At 37.7% G+C, this 21,599-nt stretch overlaps 1 protein-coding gene across 1 annotated transcript in view; it reads left to right on the forward strand.

Annotated features, from left to right (window-relative positions):
• The window catches only part of egf (epidermal growth factor), a gene marked incomplete at its 5' end in the record, with an annotated part of 28,761 nt that extends 8,549 nt beyond the window's left edge, over nucleotides 1-20,212 (forward strand). The window contains 17 exons of the mRNA XM_084133149.1: nucleotides 3,000-3,122; nucleotides 3,211-3,336; nucleotides 3,520-3,656; nucleotides 4,283-4,431; nucleotides 4,512-4,616; nucleotides 4,854-5,077; nucleotides 5,250-5,420; nucleotides 6,195-6,344; nucleotides 6,472-6,564; nucleotides 6,685-6,801; nucleotides 7,028-7,153; nucleotides 13,171-13,293; nucleotides 13,500-13,674; nucleotides 13,989-14,153; nucleotides 17,306-17,405; nucleotides 17,506-17,608; nucleotides 18,108-20,212. Of these exons, the coding sequence (XP_083989275.1) occupies nucleotides 3,000-3,122; nucleotides 3,211-3,336; nucleotides 3,520-3,656; nucleotides 4,283-4,431; nucleotides 4,512-4,616; nucleotides 4,854-5,077; nucleotides 5,250-5,420; nucleotides 6,195-6,344; nucleotides 6,472-6,564; nucleotides 6,685-6,801; nucleotides 7,028-7,153; nucleotides 13,171-13,293; nucleotides 13,500-13,674; nucleotides 13,989-14,153; nucleotides 17,306-17,405; nucleotides 17,506-17,608; nucleotides 18,108-18,271 (2,351 nt within the window). The 3' untranslated portion in view covers nucleotides 18,272-20,212. The remainder of the gene's footprint in view (nucleotides 1-2,999; nucleotides 3,123-3,210; nucleotides 3,337-3,519; nucleotides 3,657-4,282; nucleotides 4,432-4,511; nucleotides 4,617-4,853; nucleotides 5,078-5,249; nucleotides 5,421-6,194; nucleotides 6,345-6,471; nucleotides 6,565-6,684; nucleotides 6,802-7,027; nucleotides 7,154-13,170; nucleotides 13,294-13,499; nucleotides 13,675-13,988; nucleotides 14,154-17,305; nucleotides 17,406-17,505; nucleotides 17,609-18,107) is intronic.
• Between the last annotated feature and the right edge of the window lie 1,387 nt (nucleotides 20,213-21,599).

A 21,599-nucleotide genomic window follows, 5' to 3' on the forward strand; every position in this document is an offset into this window, starting at 1 on the left:
GGAGTATCCGTTTCGGTCCCGGTGTCCGTGCCGGAGTGTCCGTGCCGGTGTCAGTGCCGGTTCCCGTGCCGGAGTATCCGTTTCGGTCTCGGTGTCCGTGCCGGAGTGTCCGTGCCGGTGTCAGTGCCGGTTCCCGTGCCGGAGTATCCGTTTCGGTCCCGGTGTCCGTGCCGGAGTGTCCGTGCCGGTGTCAGTGCCGGTTCCCGTGCCGGAGTATCCGTTTCGGTCCCGGTGTCCGTGCCAGAGTGTCCGTGCCGGTGTGTGTGCCAGTGCCGTTGCCCGTGCCAGAGTATCCGTTTCGGTCCCGGTGTCCGTGCCAGAGTGTCCGTGCCGGTGTCAGTGCCGGTGCCCGTGCCGGAGTATCCGTTTCGGTCCTGGTGTCCGTGCCAGAGTCTCCGTGCCGGTGTCAGTGCCGGTTCCCGTGCCGGAGTATCCGTTTCGGTCCCGGTGTCCGTGCCAGAGTGTCCGTGTCCGTGCCGGTGTCAGTGCCGGTTCCCGTGCCGGAGTATCCGTTTCGGTCCCGGTGTCCGTGCCAGAGTGTCCGTGTCCGTGCCGGTGTCCGTGTGTCTTGTCTAGTTTTGTTTGTGTCCATACTGGTGTGTCCTTGCCGGTGAATTCTTGAATGCTTCTTTTAAATACACCTACTGTAACTTAAAAAATAAAGCACTGTTTATTTCATCTGCATGTTATATGTTGTGTACATGTAATGTGTATCTTTGTTCTTATCTTTTAATAACAAAGAAAATAATGACACAGATTTTTATCTTCGCCACTTTGGCCTAAATGTCTGCCATTCTTTTTAATTTTATAATTTGTTACCTTGTAAGGCTTTGTTTTTAAAATAGGGACATTAATTTGACTGTAATGCTCAGTCACTTAGTAAAAATAGTAAAACCAACATGAAAAAGAATCGTGATAAAATCATGAATCGTGATTTTCCTGAAAAAAATCGTGATATGATATTTTTGCCATATCGCCCAACCCTAGCTGGAAGTCGTGTGTCAGGGAGAGAGAGATTTATAAAAGAAAAAGTGCTAGAAAGAGACAGAGAGCATCTCTAGACTTCATTGCTTATGCTCTAATTGTGCATTGAAGCAGAGCCGGACAGCGCAGTGCCATAAGATAATGAGGTGACATCAGTAATAAGGAACATATTTAGTCAGCAGCTTTGCCTGGCTAAGCAGGTCAGGAGCAAAGCAACAGCGAGATTAACCCTCCATACAGTTCTCACTCCTGCGGACACTCATACACACATGCAATCAAGTTTGTTGTCATGTTTTCTGGCTGTCAGAATATTCACAATGATTAGTGATGAGGAAATGACAATAAAAGAATATAGATGTTATAGAATTCTAAAATAAATAATGGAATATATTTGTACTTATTGTGAATAATTCATTTAGGATAATAAATACATTTAAGTTTTGAATGCAGATGTAAATTTATGCAAACTTGATTTTGACATATATCGAGTGAAACAGCTGCTTGGGACATGATTTTGTCCATCAGGAATTTACTGGATCATTGAATAGTTGTGGTTTGCTATTGCTGGGATGTCATGTGAGTCACAGGACGTCCCGCCCTCACGCAAGTAAACACATCATCAGAGAAGAGATGAGATGTCACTGCAGGAGGGGGAGTTATTTTGATTAAAGATTATGAGGGCATGTGAATTTATGTGCACAGATAAATCATTTATAATAAATACAGCAATATTGCATAAAAAATTCAAATCAGTTTTGATTTCATGATTTTAAGCTTAGTTTGGGAGTGAAATTGTCACATAGCCTAATCTTCTTGTTAACTGCCTCAGAGCATCACATGCTTTCACTCACTCTAAGCAATGGTCCCCTTTCGCACTATGACCTTTGTGGGTGGGATTATGGTCCTGACATCATTACAGGATTGGAGAGTGTCCAGATAAGAAGCTTGTTTCCCACCATATGGCTTCTTTAGACTCTATCATCAGCACTGGTGCACACAGTACCATTCCAGATACAAATATCTCCTTATTCTGTAGCTCTCTGGAGTTAAATCTGTATTTATATCTGTTTGAACTGCTGTCATTATGTAATGCAACTGAACAGGAGGCACTGTTTTTATATGTATCCATTGTTAACCTGAATAAAGCAAAATTTTCTAGACACGCTTAATTGATATCAGGACTGGTGTTTTGTAAATATAGGATGATTGGATTTGGGATTATTAGGTGTCAGAATAAGGACTGCCTGATAGGCACAGTGCCACAAGATCTGTTGGTTCAGAGAGGTGTTCGTGGAAACATTGAGGTGAGAATTGATCATCTAGGGACAGGGATTTTGTAAATTAAAGATTGAGGCCATTTGCATTATCTTGTCATCCAACAGGTCATTCCATTTCCTGAAATGACCCACGCCATCATATTACCGCTCGGCTGCACTAGAATATGTGAATTGACAATTAAATTGAAATGGCAGGGTTATAACAGTTGATATGGACCGTATTGTTACGTTTGTAATTTTGTTATTTTGAAATTAACTTTTTATTTTATTATATCTATGTTATTTATTACATTTCTCTTAACTTATCAAAACCAAGTTGAAAGATAAACAGTATCATTTCAAGTAATGCTGTTTTTGTTTGTTTGCAATTTCACTCCTAATTTGCACTGTAGAATAACAAAATATGTGCATGTGAGAATTCCCTGCATGTATATTATTCAAATGTAAAATATAATATGATATTAAACCTTCAAATTCCAAAATGTACTTTAAGGGGCAATAAAATACATCACCTGTTTTAAAAAACCTGTTTTTTTTTTGTATTTTAAAATATATTTTAGAAAATATGATTGTATTTATAACATATGTAAAATGGCCTAAAATATATGTGGAAAAAATACACACATACAAATTTGGTTAATTTGGTCATTTTTGTATATATATTGTATTCTTTTTTTGTAATATATTGTTGTAAATACAGAAAATGGCCTGCTTACCTTTCTCCCTGTGCATCTGCAGAGACTAAACCATGTGTGGAGAATGTTACAGCTTGTGATCATGCATGTGTACACACAACAGAAGGAGATGTGTGTGTGTGTCCAGAGGGATCTGTGCTAAATCCTGATGGCCATTCATGCACAGGTGTGTTTTTCAAATCAAATTATGTTAAAAGCCTTATTTAATGAATGCAAATATGACTGTTTTCTTCATCATTGTCTGTGTGTTTCAGGCTGTTTGTCTGCAGATCGGGGGGGCTGCAGTCAGTTGTGTGTGACTTTATTTCCAGGCAGGTTGGTGTGTGAGTGCCAGCCTGGATACCAGCTACAGTCTGATGGTAAACACTGCGCTGCCACAGGCAAGTCCAACAAACTTTCTTTATATTCTACATTCTGCCAGGGTGCCTGTCTGTCTCCCACATTTTGTCTGCTAGAATTATTGGGTTAAGCATGTAGTTAATCAGTGTTTAAGTGTATTTTCTTCCAGTGACCTAGAACGTCTGGAATCTTCCGGAATCTATTTCCTTATTTTTTTCAAGCAGGACCTCCAACGTACCTGTTGTTTGCCAATGTAGTGGATATAAGAAAGATTACCACAAATGGCAAAAGGAGCAGAAAACTAATAGAGGAACCGAGAGGCTCCATCATTGCTGTGGATTATGATCCCGTGCAGAAAAGGGTAAAATATCACACAAACACAGCCACACACATGGCTGAAGAAAGTGTGCCGTGAGAGTTTTACGATTGCCACTGCAGTGATTATGTGTTTACAACTGCCCTCTAGTGGACATAAGATGTAAATGTCATGTGATGTAAGGAAACAGGAATAAAGTTCATGGGCTCCTGTTGATACTGTTTAAAATACTGTATTTTACTGTCATCTAGTGGCCACAGAGTATAAGTGCAAGAGGATACACTTTTTCCCTTTCATAGATTCAGGGCCTTTTTCAGGCCCATTCAAAATGTCAAAATTTTGAATAAAAAAATATAAAATGAATCCACAAATAATTAAATAAATCCACAAAAAAAGAATCCCACATATTCAATGGAGGGAGAATCCTGAAAAAAAAAAAGAAGCTGTTTTTTTTTGTTTTTTTCTATATGTGCTAAATGTACTGTTGAAAATAGTGGTTGTCAATAGAATAAAGTTATTGGGATTAATCTTATTATTATCATCTAAAATTAGAACATATTTATTTATTTACTTGTTTATTTAAGATAATTTGTCTTTCAATATGTCCTTGAAATCCTTGACATTGCAACCAAATAATGATAATGTCTCATATGGAGGGTTTGTTTGTTTAGATGTATTTTGCAGATAAAGGCCTGAAGCGTATTGAGAGGGCTTCACTGGATGGAGGCTTCAGAGAGATGCTTTTCTCCACTGGACTCGACTCACCCGAGGGTCTGGCTGTGGACTGGGTCCATCGCAAGCTGTACTGGACTGATAGAGGGTGGGCTACAGATCAATACAGACACACTTCCTTAACAACTTACTTATTTGCTCAACTGACTTTAACATTCTGCATTTCAGATTATCCTCTATTTCCCGCAGCAGTTTAAATGGCCTTGACAGGGAGATTTTTATAGAGAAAGACATCCAAAAACCCAGAGGCATTGCCCTACATCCTCAGGCGCAGTAAGACTTTTGAAACCGCATGTTTCTTCTATGCGATTTGCCTATATCATATAAACTTAAAATTGTACAGTGGCCACAGTCATTTTATTCTGAATAACTTTTTTCTTGGAAGAGTTCAACAATAAAAAAAAAAAACATTATTTAATCACTCTTGTGTTATTCCAAGCAGCACTTTTCTTAAACATTCAAATGGATCTTGACTCATAGTCATACATGAACTTGTCTTTGTGTCTGGAGGAAGGTATATTGGACAGACATGGGTAGTCGTCCTGCAGTGGAGCGGTCAGGTTTGAACAGAGACATGCGTGAAGTTGTGGTCAACACCGGTCTGGTGTCTCCTAGTGGTCTAGCTGTGGATCACGGCTCCCAGCGTCTGTACTGGTGTGACCTGAGCAGAGGTGTGATTGAGTCGGCCAAGCTGGACGGGTCTAATCGCCATATACTAAGTGAAAACCAAGTAGGTGAGGCTTCTCTGCCAAAAGCACGCACACACTTTCAGTACACAAGCAAATACTGAATGTATACATGATGGAAGTTATTTTATGCTGGTTTATGACAAAAAACCCTATAGACAACGTTTTTTTTTTTCTGTGTGTAATATGTTTTCTGTTGATTATTTTTGCTTTGGCTCAGGTCGCCCATTTGACGTTGCAGTATTTGAGAATGTGCTCTGGGTCAGTGACTGGGAGGGTCACTTACTTTACCGGCTGGACATGAGAAGAACTGGACGAAACCTTGAACATGTCCATGATGACTCTATCCAACCAGCTTCTCTGGTTATTGTCCACCCTCTTGCCAAACCGGGTACAGATGCTGTGTCCTATTATTAGCATATTTTTAACCATTGTTTTTAGTAACGTGCATAAGGGAAATGGAGGTTGTTACTCTTTAGTGTGTAACTAAAGCGGAAAACAGATTGGACTGGATCATTCCTTTTATACATTAACTCCATAATGTTTAAAAAATAAATATGCCTTTGTATTAGTCTATGAAAGTACACACTCTTTCAAAAATCTGGGATCGTTAAGATGTTACTTTTTTTTTTGAAAGAAGTCTCTTGTACTCACCAAGACTGCATTTATTTGATACTGTAAAACCGTAATATTGAAATATTTTAAAATATAACTTATTACTGTGATTTTCAGCATGAATAGAAAGCATTTCTTTGAAATACAAATGTAAATGTCTTTACTGTCTCTTTTGATCAATTTAATGCATCTTTGCTGTATTTAATTTCTTATTACTGACCCCAAACTTTTGAACGGTAGTGTATTTTTGGAAAAGTGTACACCAAATATGTGAAAATATGAAATTTGCTCTGGTCAAGCTCAGGCACGTAAACTTCATTAATAATAACGTGATTATTTACACAATAATAAAATATTTCTCTTAACTCTTTTAACATGATAAATTGACAGTTTGACAGACAAAAATGGCAACATCCGCTCAAACCAATGTAGTGATATTATTTAAAATTCCACTGAATTTGCACTTATTGTGATAAAGTGAACTACTATCATTTCCATCTTATACATCTTTAACTCAACAGATTGTGCACTGCATGTTTCTTTCTCCTAGGAGCAGATGTTTGTCTTCATGAAAACGGAGGATGTGCCCAAGTGTGTGAGAGCAGACTGGGATTGGCTCATTGCTCATGTCACTCAAAGCACATTCTTTCAGCTGATGGAAAAGGCTGTCTGGCGATTAATACATCATTCACTGGTCAGTGTGATGAGAATTGAGTTAAAATACAAATAATAAAAAAGATTCCTAAAAAATCACATTAAACCATCAAAGCAATTTGAAAAGTAACTGTTTGAATAAAAAAGAGCTGTGTTTTTCCACATAGAATCAGATGATGGTGAATCAAGCGATCGTCTGAGAAATAAAACACTGAATGATGAGAGCACACCACTGGCCTTGGTTTACACAGAGAAGATGATTTCGGGTAGAACAATATTCACAACTTCATTCATCATAGACGAGATATTTATTACTAATTTTGCTGAATACTGTGATTGACTCATTTCTAATAAATGAACTTGAGAATGATGTTCATTTCATTTAGACCAGGATGACTGCTACTCTCTCAGATGTGATGTGAACGCTCAGTGTGTGCTGCAGGAGGGCCGAGCCGTGTGTCAGTGTGTGAGAGGTTTCACTGGAGATGGGGAACTGTGTGTGGGTAAGTGAGTGTGTGTAAGTCTGTGTGTGTTTGCACTACATGTCAGATGAAGCAGCAGGTTTGTGATGTATGTGTGAAACTGAATTTGAGTGTAGGGATATTGATGTTTATGTGGGTGCCGTATGCACCTGTTATTGGATGTATTGATCAGTCTTTATGTAAATATAGGTTTGTTTAGATGAGCACATACAGTATTGACAATATGTGTTTGTGTGTGTTTGTATAGACATTGATGAATGCAAAGCAGGCCTGGCAGATTGTAGTATTTCTGAGGCTGAGTGTATGAACACAGCAGGTGGATATTTCTGCCAATGCAAGACTGGATTCAGTGGAGATGGTCAGCACTGTATGGGTACGACAACACACACACACACACACACACACACACATATGTATATGTGTATATATATTTATATATATATATATATATATATATATATATATATATATATTAGGGGTGTGACGAGACGCTTACTCCACGAGACGAGACGAGACACGAGATTGGGTTCACGAGAACGAGACAAGACGAGATTTTTACACAATTTTTAAGAAATCCTCAATGATGAAATATATGAATGGAAAATAGTCTTTTATTCAACTGAAAATCACAAAATGCAAAACAATTTAGGTTCATTTTGAAATCAACTTGTAATGAATGTTATTTTACTTCTATTTTAATGAATTCTATGCAGTAAATGACATGCAAACACTGCAAAATGTTTTGCTATAAACTCTACTTCTCCCCTGTACGATTTCACATGAGAAATCTAACTCTTTTCCACAAATCGAACATAAAGAAAAATAAAACAGTATAAATAAAATAAATATAAATAACTGAAATAACACTTTAAATGCAAACAGTAAGTGTGTATCCATAATCAAAGTACTGCTCTCTCAAAACTACAAGTTCAAACAGAAACATTTTTTTTTCTTCAAGCATGAAAAAGAGATAAAATTAACTACACAGAACAGACTAAGATTATGGTCATGTTCTTTTTCAAGAATATAAGCATGTCGACGATTTCTGGCAGCAGTTGAGACCTTTGGGCAGTAACTGGGGCTGCACGATATGAGGAAAAGCTGCGATGTGCAATAACATTGTTTAATATTGCGATGTCGATATGACTTGTGATATGTGAATGTTAGCTATACTGTTCCCATGTCTTAGTGCTTTAATAGGTTCTTTGCGCGATAGGTCAAATGTTTATTACCTGCCTGGTTCAGATTTCAGTATTTTAGCGTGATTTTGGCACGATCCGTTTCGTGGAGATTCGTAAAGGACAACGGGCGTCGGGACGCAAGATTCGATCGTTTCATTTCGAATAGTGTGTCATAGTGGGCGACAACCTACGCGTCTGCGATGCTTCAGGACATCACGACAGAAAGACTAGCATGTTTAATTTTGGGTTGAGTGTGAGCGAGAGTGAGTGTGCGCGAGTGAGTGAGAGAGTGCGAGCAACAGTGTGAGCGTGTGTGTGTGTGTGTGTTCGCACGCGAGTGAGCGAGGGACAGTGAGTGTGTGTGTGTGCGCGGAGTGTGTGTGTGTTTGGCCCGGCACACAAATTATTTAAAAGTGGCAGGGGCATCTTCAATACTAATTTCACCCTCATGCTCCATCACACTGACATCACAACAACTCACGAGACAAATGCTGAGTCCCAATTCGCATACTATCCGTCCTAAATAGTATGCGAAACTAGAATTAGTACGTCCCAAATCGTAGTATGTTGAAATGAGTATTCCCAAGATACCCGGATGGTCTACTATTTCCGGTTAGAATTCGAAGTGCAGATCAATGCACACTCTAACTGTGCGTTCACACCGGACGCGAATAGCGCGTCAAATTCGCGCCTGCCGCGTCTATTTATGCGCTTGACTACTTTGTGTGCATTCGCGCGTCAAGAGCGAAATTGACGCGCGTAAAATCAAAAGTTTGAAGCGAAATTTACGCGCGTCACGCGCGTCAGAGGCGAAAGTTTCGAAACCTGTTGGCGGCCATCTTTTTTTTGTTTATCGAGCATTAGCATTAATCGAGAGAATCACCGCTCGTATATGCTCTGGAGAGCAGAAACAGCTGCGTAGGGGACATCGTCGCTGTACTCGGGTCCACCAAACCCTCCGGAGGGTTTCAGGAGTTTCACAATTTGCTCCAGGAGGTAGGTTTGGTGGACCTAACGGTGAGGACGCTGACGAGGACAGCGTAGGCCGTATAAGCCTCGGCCTCGAGTGGTCGCTGCCTGACGAGCCCGCGCTGTACAGCCCGGCGCGAGGTTCACCCTCGCCCGCACCTTATCTGTGATTTATTTTTGTTTTGATAATAAATGGAGCCAGCCTTCAAAAGTGAAACCTGTCCTGTGATTTTTGTTTGTTTTTATACACTAAATTGTGTTTGTTGTCTTTACATTAGATTAATAATGTTTCATATAATCTAGAATAGATATGGAATAAATAGCATTCAATACAAAATGAGTATCTCTCATATATTGAGAGTTTTATGTTTTGATTTGCTTTATTGTGCATTTTAGTCATATTACAAAATAATTTATTGAGGCCAAACATAAAATAACATTATAAACTGTCACTTCACCACGTGACAGCAGCATGCAAGCAGGCTCCTGATTGGTTAACGCGGCGCGAATTGACGCAGAAGTTCAGATTTTTCAACTCGGGCGGCAGACGCGAATTCGCGTCAAACGCGTGAATGCACAAATAGCACAATAAAATCATTCGCGCGTAACGCGCTTAACGCGCCAGACGCTCAATTCGCGTCATTCGCGCGAACTTGACGCGCGAATGAGGCGAATTCGCGTCTACCGCGCCGCGCTAAACGCCTCATTCGCGCCGCAGGAATTTTTTACGCGCGTAACGCGTCTTTGCATTGACTTAACATTGAAATCACTCGCGCCTGACGCGCTATTCGCGTCCGGTGTGAACGCACCATAACGGCTAATATTGCCCACAACCCATTGCGTGCGGGAGGGAGGAGCTTTGTGGTGATGGTGGTGATGATGTAAACATGACAGTCAGATGCAGCAGCGGAGATGCGCCCTCAGTTTTTAAGTGTAAGAATTCAAATGTTTAACCCTAATTAAAGCTATATTTAACCACACTGACTTATTTGTTGTAATACTGTGGCTGTATAAATGTTAACTTTATCAGTAACCAACACATGGTTACTACACTTTTACTATAGTAAAAGCATGGTTCATTTTCATCGGGGTATTTTTGAGTATTATACATAATGATGAAATTAAGTTTAAAATATGTTAAACAATAGTTATACTATAAACTTTAAATATTTTAACTCAGAAAATAAGTAGCTTTCGTTACACACATTGCACACGATTGCACATGAACGTCAGAACCAGCCGCCTCACACACGACCTGCGTTTGGTTAATCTACGACGACGCCCTGCTTCACTCCTCAATTTGGTAGAACACACTGTAAATGTATTGTGGAAAAAAAGATAAAAAGATGGGAATAGTAAATAAAATTATATTGGATATGAATGAATGAAATGTAAAATGTTTTGTTAACAGTCGCGGTGTGCGTAACTAGGCAACCACGTTCAAGTTAACGTTGCATGACGTCATTGAAGTATGTCCCAGAACGTGCATACTCTTTTGCTACACACTCAAAAGTATGTACTTTTTCCTCACAAAAAAAGTGCATACTTTTAGGTCGTAGTATAAGTAGGCGAATTGGGACTCAGCAAAAGTTTCACCTCGACGAGAAATCTCGTCGCGTTTTAATCTCGTCACACCCCTAATATATATATATATTTGAACTAACCAATTACAGTTAGTTTCGGTCGTCAAATCTGGTCTTGCAGCGTTCCAAATGTACTGATATAACGGTTTAACAGCACTGGGACTTTTTACTATTTTTATCACTTCGCTTGTCTGTGTTGGCGCATTCCAAACAGTTTTGTGTACTTGTGGCTTGTTACTGTCTTTTGAATCATTCACTCAACTGATTAATTTCAGAAACATTGATTCATACAGTAACATCACTACGGAGACTCATTCTGAGTTTCTTGAAATATTATAATTATTAATATTTAGTTAATTCGGCATTGGATTTGTTTGCAACGATATTCATTGATGGTGATAAACTGCATGCAAAGCAAAGTAGTGGCAATATTGTGAAATTATTCAATTTCAACTTGTTTACTGAACTGCTGTATAAAGGCGCATTGGTCTGAATATCAGTTATGATAACTACCGTTCAAAAGTTTAGAGTCAAAGATTTCGATTTCAAATAAATGTTGTTCTTTTGAAATTTCTTTTCATCAAAGAATCATGAAAAATGAATAATAGTAAGAAATGTTTCTTTAGCACCAAATCAGCATATTAGAATGATTTCTGAAGGATCATGTGACACTGATGCCTGGAGTAATGATGCTGAAAATTCATATTAGCAATTACAGAAATAAAAAAAAAACTGATTATTAAAATAGAAAAAATGTTTTTTAAACTGTAATAATATTTTTCTGTATTTTTGATCAAATAAATGCAGCTTTGGTGAGCATAAGAGATTCTTTTTTAAAATACGTACTATATATATATATATATATATATATATATATATATATATATACAGTGAGGAAAATAAGTATTTGAACACCCTGCTATTTTGCAAGTTCTCCCACTTAGAAATCATGGAGGGGTCTGAAATTGTCATCGTAGGTGCATGTCCACTGTGAGAGACATAATCTAAAAAAAAAAAATCCAGAAATCACAATGTATGATTTTTTAACTATTTATTTGTATGATACAGCTGCAAATAAGTATTTGAACACCTGAGAAAATCAATGTTAATATTTGGTACAGTAGCCTTTGTTTGCAATTACAGAGGTCAAACGTTTCCTGTAGTTTTTCACCAGGTTTGCACACACTGCAGGAGGGATTTTGGCCCACTCCTCCACACAGATCTTCTCTAGATCAGTCAGGTTTCTGGGCTGTCGCTGAGAAACACGGAGTTTGAGCTCCCTCCAAAGATTCTCTATTGGGTTTAGGTCTGGAGACTGGCTAGGCCACGCCAGAACCTTGATATGCTTCTTACAGAGCCACTCCTTGGTTATCCTGGCTGTGTGCTTCGGGTCATTGTCATGTTGGAAGACCCAGCCTCGACCCATCTTCAATGCTCTAACTGAGGGAAGGAGGTTGTTCCCCAAAATCTCGCAATACATGGCCCCGGTCATCCTCTCCTTAATACAGTGCAGTCGCCCTGTCCCATGTGCAGAAAAACCTCCCCAAAGCATGATGCTACCACCCCCATGCTTCACAGTAGGGATGGTGCTCTTGGGATGGTACTCATCATTCTTCTTCCTCCAAACACGTTTAGTGGAATTATGACCAAAAAGTTCTATTTTGGTCTCATCTGACCACATGACTTTCTCCCATGACTCCTCTGGATCATCCAAATGGTCATTGGCAAACTTAAGACGGGCCTTGACATGTACTGGTTTAAGCAGGGGAACCTTCCGTGCCATGCATGATTTCAAACCATGACGTCTTAGTGTATTACCAACAGTAACCTTGGAAACGGTGGTCCCAGCTCTTTTCAAGTCATTGACCAGCTCCTCCCGTGTAGTTCTGGGCTGATTTCTCACCTTTCTTAGGATCATTGAGACCCCATGAGGTGAGATCTTGCATGGAGCCCCAGTCCGAGGGAGATTGACAGTCATGTTTAGCTTCTTCCATTTTCTAATGATTGCTCCAACAGTGGACCTTTTTTCACCAAGCTGCTTGGCAATTTCCCCATAGCCCTTTCCAGCCTTGTGGAGGTGTACAATTTTGTCTCTAGTGTCTTTGGACAGCTCTTTGGTCTTGGCCATGTTAGTAGTTGGATTCTTACTGATTGTATGGGGTGGACAGGTGTCTTTATGCAGCTAACAACCTCAAACAGGTGCATCTAATTTAGGATAATAAATGGAGTGGAGGTGGACATTTTAAAGGCAGACTAACAGGTCTTTGAGGGTCAGAATTCTAGCTGATAGACAGGTGTTCAAATACTTATTTGCAGCTGTATCATACAAATAAATAGTTAAAAAATCATACATTGTAATTTCTGGATTTTTTTTTTTAAGATTATGTCTCTCACAGTGGACATGCACCTACGATGACAATTTCAGACCCCTCCATGATTTCCAAGTGGGAGAACTTGCAAAATAGCAGGGTGTTCAAATACTTATTTTCCTCACTGTATATACATACACATATATATATATATATATATATATACGTATATATATATATATATATGTGTGTGTACATACAAATACATACACATACATACATACATACATACATACAAATACATTACATATTTTCCTAAATACAGAGATCTTTATGTGTATTTTACAGATATAGATGAGTGCAGATTAGACATGCACGACTGCGGTGTAAACGCAGAGTGTTTGAATGCAGTAGGAACATATCAGTGTAGATGCCGATCTGGGTTCACAGGCACTGGATTCAGCTGTCAGGATAAGATTCATCTTCTGAATGTTTAAACTGAAACAGTATCTTCTCAGCTTCATGTATTAAGTGCCATTATGGCTTGATACCATGAGCAGTTATTTGATAGGACCTGCTAAGCTGAGTTTGTGCAAAAGAGTAATGTACTGACATTTAGTAGAAATGTATGATGAAACATAATAGTGACCTCATTTTCATGCTCTGTTTCGTTGCAGAGGAGTTTAAGGGCGCCTCCTCTTGGCCGAGTACGGGCAGTCCACTTGATGTCACATCGCCATGGCAACACAATAATGTTATGCAGAGCTGTCCTTCCACTCACGACTCGTACTGTCTGTATGACGGAGTGTGCTTCTATTTCCCTGAGATGGAGACTTATGCCTGCAAGCAAGTGTTTGCTTATATACTAGCTTTTGTCATACAGAAACTTTAACCTGATTTTTTTATATTCTCATTATCAGTTTTTGCATATTCCACAATTTCCTTTAAGCTAAGCTGAATTTTAAAGTGTGGTTAACAAGCAGTAGATGGCAGTCTTGTACTAAAAATCATTTGGCTTTTTATTGAACATTTGCCCTTGACAAAAAGGATATACATTAAGCATATCCCATAGACCATTTTATTCCTATATTCTGTTCTGTATGTCCACTGACTGAAATAATGAATATTGCATTTAATGATGATCTGTATGCGTGTGTGTGCTGCAGCTGTGTGTTAGGTTACATGGGGGAGCGCTGTCAGTTCAGTGATCTTGAATGGTGGGAGTTGCAGCAGGCTGAAGAAGAGAAGAGGAGGAATATGACTATAGCAATGTGTATTGTGCTCTTCATCACCCTTCTGTCCATCGCTGCCTGCATCTCTTACTGCTACGGGTGAGAGGCACGGCTATCAAGGGGTCAGAGACACATGTTAATAGCACACATATTAATTTCTCTTATTCTTAAGTAATGGAGGCAATGGATTTTCAAAGAATAAATAATCTAAATGATTAATGTTTTTGGGGGAAATAATAATATCTTAAATAATATCTTAATATCTAATAATATCTTCACTACATGACCACAACACAGGTATGTTCCAGGTATTAAATTCCTGAACTTGATTAGAGGTTACAGAATTGCAATTTGAATTATAATAAGCAAATTTAATTAAATATAAATGTAATTAATACAACTTTTGAAGTATAATTTTATTTATTTTTACTAGAAAAGCAAAGTTGGTCAAGACTCAAGAAATAATATCATTGTCGGATTTAAGGTTGCTACCTTAAATTTTTAAGTACAATGAACTTGGATGTTTAAGTGATTTAAACTTAAATTACATTAAACGGACTTAAAAAAAAAAAATTGTAAAACTTATAAAAAAAAGTTGAATATTGCAATGTAATCACATAAGTTGTCATAACTTAATGATCATATAATTTTTTTTACAGTGTAGATAGATATAATAATTTAAGATGAACAAGAAAAACATCATCTGTGTTACATTTCTTTGAATAGGCTATGTGCACAAGCGTCGCGACGAACTTCCGCTATTGTCAGTTGTCGGCATATCAGTTTCCGGTTTACGGCCGCTTCATCGGCATCCGCTGTAAACAAACAAGATGAGTGCTGCTGTTGTACGAAATAAAGAGATACTACTATGTGCGTGACACATCTAAGTTTCTAAGAACTGTAGGTGGATCTTACGGCCGTTTCCCACATACTCCGTGTGCAGTGTGTGTGTGTGTGCGGTGCAGGAGCAGCACGCGCTATAGTGCTTCATATATGATGCGTTTGCAGTGAATAACTGATTCACGGCTGTACCACAAACACTTACTATTTTTATTTAAAATCCAGAAGTTACGCTGCAACTTTTATTTAATAAAATGTTTTTTCAGCATTGCGATTCTCTTTGTACACATATAACCTACACTCTTTAATGGACGCATGCACGTTTAAACACAATTTAAACAACGTAGGGCTATTATTCCATGCATTACTTAAGTTGCTCAAGCAAGTGGTCAAATATTTAACTGTAAATTGACAAAAACAGCCGACTCTCATGCCTTTTCTTTTCTTTTCCATTTAAATTTTAATAAAATAAATCTTGCATGTCACAAAGAACTTGTTTTTCCACCTCCACGAATGAGACTACAATTTATTTAATTAAATGCATTTATGGTGAAATTACTACATTTTCATGTCAATCTTTGTTAATTTTGACCACGAAACATGCGCTGTCAATTTAAATATTTGACCACTTGCTTGAGCAACTTAAGTAATGCATGGAATAATAGCCCTACGTTGTTTAAATTGTGTTTAAACGTGCATGCGTCCATTAAAGAGTGTAGGTTATATGTGTACAAAGAGAATCGCAATGCTGAAAAAAACATTTTATTAAATAAAAGTTGCAGCGTAACTTCTGGATTTTAAATAAAAATAGTAAGTGTTTGTGGTACAGCCGTGAATCAGTTATTCACTGCAAACGCATCATATATGAAGCACTATAGCGCGTGCTGCTCCTGCACCGCACACACACACTGCACACGGAGTATGTGGGAAACGGCCGTAAGATCCACCTACAGTTCTTAGAAACTTAGATGTGTCACGCACATAGTAGTATCTCTTTATTTCGTACAACAGCAGCACTCATCTTGTTTGTTTACAGCGGATGCCGATGAAGCGGCCGTAAACCGGAAACTGATATGCCGACAACTGACAATAGCGGAAGTTCGTCGCGACGCTTGTGCACATAGCCTATTGCAATTCAGTAAATTCCTCATCCTGTCATATGCATTCAAATTTCATGTTCTCATCATTTCAAATTAAAGGGACTAGTTCTTCAATTCTGATTGTGCACAACCCTGCCATATAATGTATTATGGTCAAGAAAAAGCGAAAAATATAAAATTGAAAAATGTACAAAACCAAAGCATCCTCCACATTTTCAATCTTAATGCCTTCGATTTGTAGTGGATTCAAGGGACAAGATGAAAATAGAGACTGTGATAAAAATGGCTTGATAAACAGCCTTTTTCCATTTCATCAAAAACCTGTAATGGTTCGATTGCTGCTGGTCTGGGTTCATTTCCCTGCTTTATCGGGTGAACAGCGTGTAAAAGTGGCATTAAATTGTTTATTAGGAAGGAGGCTGGAGCTAAAGCCAATGAAACATTTAAAGATGTTTTCATCCCCTTGAGCATGTGTCAGAAGACTTTAAACACACACACACATCAAAACAGCTGGGTGATATTTTCCTCGCCCTGGCTAAGTATCTAATTCTCAATGCCTGTGTTTAGGGGGTTTAGTGACATTGAGCCGTGGTGTGGTGTTTTCTAAAGCAGCATACTTATGTCGGGTTCCTCTGGCCCCTGCACTTCAATGCAGCAGTTGCACGCTTTCAATTACATGCTTGGTTTAGCTTGTACTACAGCAATTACACATCAAAATAGGTCATTCCTATGACCCAAAATGGACCCAGTGATCTATAACCTTATTTAATAGCTACATGGGTGGCAATTTTTCTGTCTAAAATTGCGTTTTTCACTTGGTTACTCGTGTTTCCATTTTATTTTTCTTCCATTTTTCTATCTATATCAACTTTCCACACACTTTAACTCTCTCACATACATGCACACAAACACGACACTGGTTTGGTTTATCCCGAAGCCCATTATTGCCCCAGGTGCAGGGGTGAGACACACATATCAAATACACATGCTTGTAATAATGCTACTTATTATACCTTCACGTCTCACTGCAAGTATTTCATTCTCACTCAACAGGATCCAGAGATTGGTTTTGCCCTCGGTGTCAGTTAGCAGGGTGCCAATCCATGAACGGAAAAAATCAAAACACCTCAGATTACTATTTACATAGATATGAGGGTTATGTGGCTATAATACATTTCAAAGGAGCCAGTTCAATGAATTTGACATTTAGCCTTTCAGAAACAAGCAAACAAAAGAAATGTATTCAGAGGTAATTGAATCTACAGACTTCATAACTAAAGCAGACAATGTCAATGTTTTGCTGTTTATCAGGTCTAAAATACATTTTGGAACATGTCCCTCAGAGGATGATGTGGGTGACATAAGCATAAGTGAGGACAGTTTCACTGAGACGACAACAGCCACTCCACAGGTAAGATGCTTGTACCTAATGTCAGTTTTTGATTTTTCAGTGAGCGACTTCTTTGCTTTTATTGGACAGTATTGTAGATTTACACATTGTGTGTATGTAGGTCTATGTGGTTTTGGACACCTCTACCTGCGGTGATGAAAAGGTACTTCATGTTGTAGGATGTCCCAGAACAACAATATGTCCCGCTTGCTCTTCAGATGCTGGTAAGAATAATCCCCTTTCCTATCTTCTCCCATAAATTACAGCCATTTCTTTCAGTTGTTCTAAAAGTAAAATAATAATATATATATATATATATATATATATATATAATATTATATATTATATTATAAATATATATATATATATATATATATATATATATATATATATATATATATATATATATATAACCACATGACTAATTTAGTGTGTCCTGATATCATAACGGAGAAAAGAAAAATTAAGAATTTTTTCTTCATTATGACATCAGGACAGTTGTTGATTTTTTATTTTTTTTTACTTTATGCCCCCAAAATGATCAAACAAAAATGTTGTTTTAATTCAGAAATTATAGAGGTCTATGTAAGTCATTGTATGTATGAATTGCATTTTGAATGTAATTTTGAATAAATGAATAGATTCAGACAAGAAAAGTTGTCATGTCACTGACCCACCTGCTTCCTCTGAGTTCTTATATATTGTTTTTTTTTTTTTAACTAGGAGACAGTTTTGCTTCAGAAGAGACTGAGAAGCTACAGAGGGACGACTGTGGTCTGGATATTGCCAACTGCTCTGTATCCTGCGATGTGCACAAATTGCTGGTTACAGAGAAGACCACCGATTATCTCATCTCCTTAGAAGACCCTCAGGGTTCACCCCAGTGATTCATCACAAAAATTCTTCATTGGAGGCTGACCCATTAACTGCTGATGTCAATATGTTCAATGTTCAAGTCACTATCATTCAGTGTTACAGTACAGTGTGTGCGTTCAAAATGAGGTCGTTGAACAAGTTTCCACATTTCAGATTTCATAAGTGAAACGTTACTCCTGGTCAGATATAAAAACACCAGTCATGCTGACTCTCAGCTGATCCACGTCTACCTATAGGAATACGACGCCTATCACTGCATATAAGGTCAATTTAGTATTATCAGCAGCTTTATCCTGTTGCCTGATCCCCCATCCTCCACAGTCCTGATATTCCTCTTCAAATCAGATAGTTATATTGTGTTGTCACATTCAATTATTGTCATTAAGAACATTAATGATATCTGCAATACATGTTGATTATGTTCTGTTTACTCTTAAGAGTGTTATTGCTGCACTTCATGCTCTTATCCATGCTAGGTTGCATGGAGTTCTTGCCCAGTACAGAACAATACCACCAATCCAAACTGTATGTTTATTGTTAATCATCTTTGACAATAGTGACCCTGACAGAAAGGTGTCACTATCTGATCATTTTGAAGTAAGGAGATGAGCCATGCATCTGTAAAAACAGCGCATATCCCTCAAATTGTTTTATGCAAAATATAAGAGCTATTGGATGTGTTGAGGTCATCTAAATGTCCTGTTCGTGTGATTTTGAAAGTTGCTGGTTGTCATCACGTTTGAGACACGGAATCCAAAACCCTTTCACAAAAAGTGACAAGTTGTATTGCATTCTAGCTCTAAATAGGAAAGATGCCTTTTTTTGTGATATGTTATACTGAACTTTGTATTATAGTTATGAAATCTTTTTTCATTGTTTTAATAATGGAGCACAGTTGGTTTGAGCTGGTGAAGAGGGAAACAAGAGACACATCCTGCTTTGTGAGCAGAAAATAACATGTACTTAGCCTATTTTGCTTCAGGTGTCATCGAATAATATTTCAGTGGCATATCCGGACCAGCTAACATCAGCATTGGTTTCACAAAGAGATTACTATATAAAACACAGCTACGATGAACCCACAATAATAATAAAAAATCTCAGGTATCAAAACATTATTAAACAGATAAGACAATGTTTGGTATCAAAAAGATATAAACAGATTTCAAAACATGATATTTAAGTGAATAAATTATGGAAGAGCAGGAATGTTTAGTAGGATAGAATTCTTTCTGCCTCAGTCAGATGTCTCACAAGTCATGGGAAAATAAAAACAATATTCTGTCACCAAATTATATGTATATCCATATAACTATCAGACAATGTATATGCTGGGATTATAAGGTTTTAACCCACATGCTGTTTTGAGTCAAAACAAAGACATTGAAGGACAATGTAATAAATTAGACCAGAAAGTACAACATCCAACCTAATGCCTTTTGTTCTCACTCCGTTTTTATCATCTTAATTTTTTTTTTATTGTTATTGATGTTATGTTGGATATACATATTTATAACCAAACTGTAAGATATAGACATGTAAACATCCTAAAAATAAAACAAAAGAATGAGAAGCTGGCCCAAGCCTCATTTGTACTAAACTGCAAAACAATACAGCATTTGAAGAGAGAAAAAGCATTCTGAAACATGCAGGCAATGAATGACAGTAAAATAATTTGAATTAAAAAATCTACAAGAACATAAAAAAAATAATTTAAAAAATCAGCTTTATATGTAAATATGTTATATGTAAAAATAATTTGTTGGTACTTCATTTGATCTGTTTATTATGTGCTACACAAGATTCAGTTGAAATGTTAAAGGGATAGTTCACCCAAAAATGAAAATTAGCCCATGATTTACTCACCCTGAAGCCATCCTAGGTGTATATGACATTCTTCTTTCAGACAAATACAATCGGAGTTATATTAAAAAATGTCCTGGCTCTTCCAAGCCTTATAATGGGAGTCAATGGGTATATTTTTTTGGAAGTCCATCAAAGTGCATCCATCCATGATAAAAGTGCTCAACACGGCTCTGCGGGGGTTAATAAAGGCCTTCTGAAGTGAATGGATGTGTTCGTGTAAAAAAAAAATCCATATTTAAAACTAAAATAACTAGCTTCCGGCAGACGGCCTACGCAAGTCGACTTAACGCCAAAAGAACAACCCTTGAACTTGACGCACATCGTAATGACGAACGTCATTGCCCAGCCGTTTGTTTGAACTGCGAGAGTACGCTACTCTCACGTCATACATCGTCAAGGGTTACTCTTTTGGCGTAGGTCGACTTGCATATGGCCGTCTGCTGGAAGCTATTTAGTCGATAAAGTTTTAAATACGGATATTTTTCTTACACAAACGTATCGCTTCACTTCAGAAGGCCTTTATTAACCCCCGCAGAGCCATTTCGAGCACTTTTATCATGGATGGATGCGCTTTGATGTACTTCCAAAAAAAATATACCCATTGACTCCCATTATAAGGCTTGGAAGAGCCAGGACATTTTTTAATATAACTCTAATTGTATTTGTCTGAAAGAAGAATGTCATATATAGCTAGGATGGCTTCAGGGTGAGTAAATCAAGGGCTAATTTTCATTTTTAGGTGAACTATCCCTTTAACATCTATTGTCGGCCTACTTGTGATGATTTCTTCTATTGGCTGTAGCTGCTGTATTGGTGTAATTGATCAGTGCATGTCTTTTTTCAGGGAATAAAGATCTATGAAGGAAACAAATGGAGATGAGTTTGAACACATTAGCATTTCATTGAAAGTTACACTGTTAAAAAAATCTGTAGAAATGACAGTATTATTGGCAGCTACTTGCCAGTAACTTACTGTAGATTTAAATTGATGTTATTTACTGGCAACAGTTTGTTCAAAGTTAAATGAACATTAAACATTAACAAGTCTTTATCTTTACAGAATAAAACTAAAATAACAGCCTCATGCAAAGCATTCTGGAAACCAAAATCTGAAGGAAAAAAACAGAAAAAGGTTGATGAAGATTTCTGGTTCCCAGAATGCTTTGCATTAGGTTGTTATTTTATAGTTTTATTCTGTAAAGACAAAGACTTGTTAATGTTTAATGTTCATTTAACTTTGAGCAAACTGTTGCCAGTAAATAACATCGATTTAAATCTACAGTAAGTTACTGGCAAACAGCTGCATTACTACAGCAAATTTTTAACAGTGTATTTTCTTGTTCTATTTCCATAGAAATATTATAAATACACTGGTACAGACTATTACTTCAGGAACCACAAACTCACAGTGAAGAATTTCTTTTTAATGCAAAGCGTATATGGTAGCCTTATCTTTTAAATTTACAATTCCAT

The sequence above is a fragment of the Abramis brama genome (assembly GCF_963993115.1).
Source record: "Abramis brama genome assembly, chromosome: 13".
NCBI lineage: Eukaryota > Metazoa > Chordata > Actinopteri > Cypriniformes > Leuciscidae > Abramis > Abramis brama.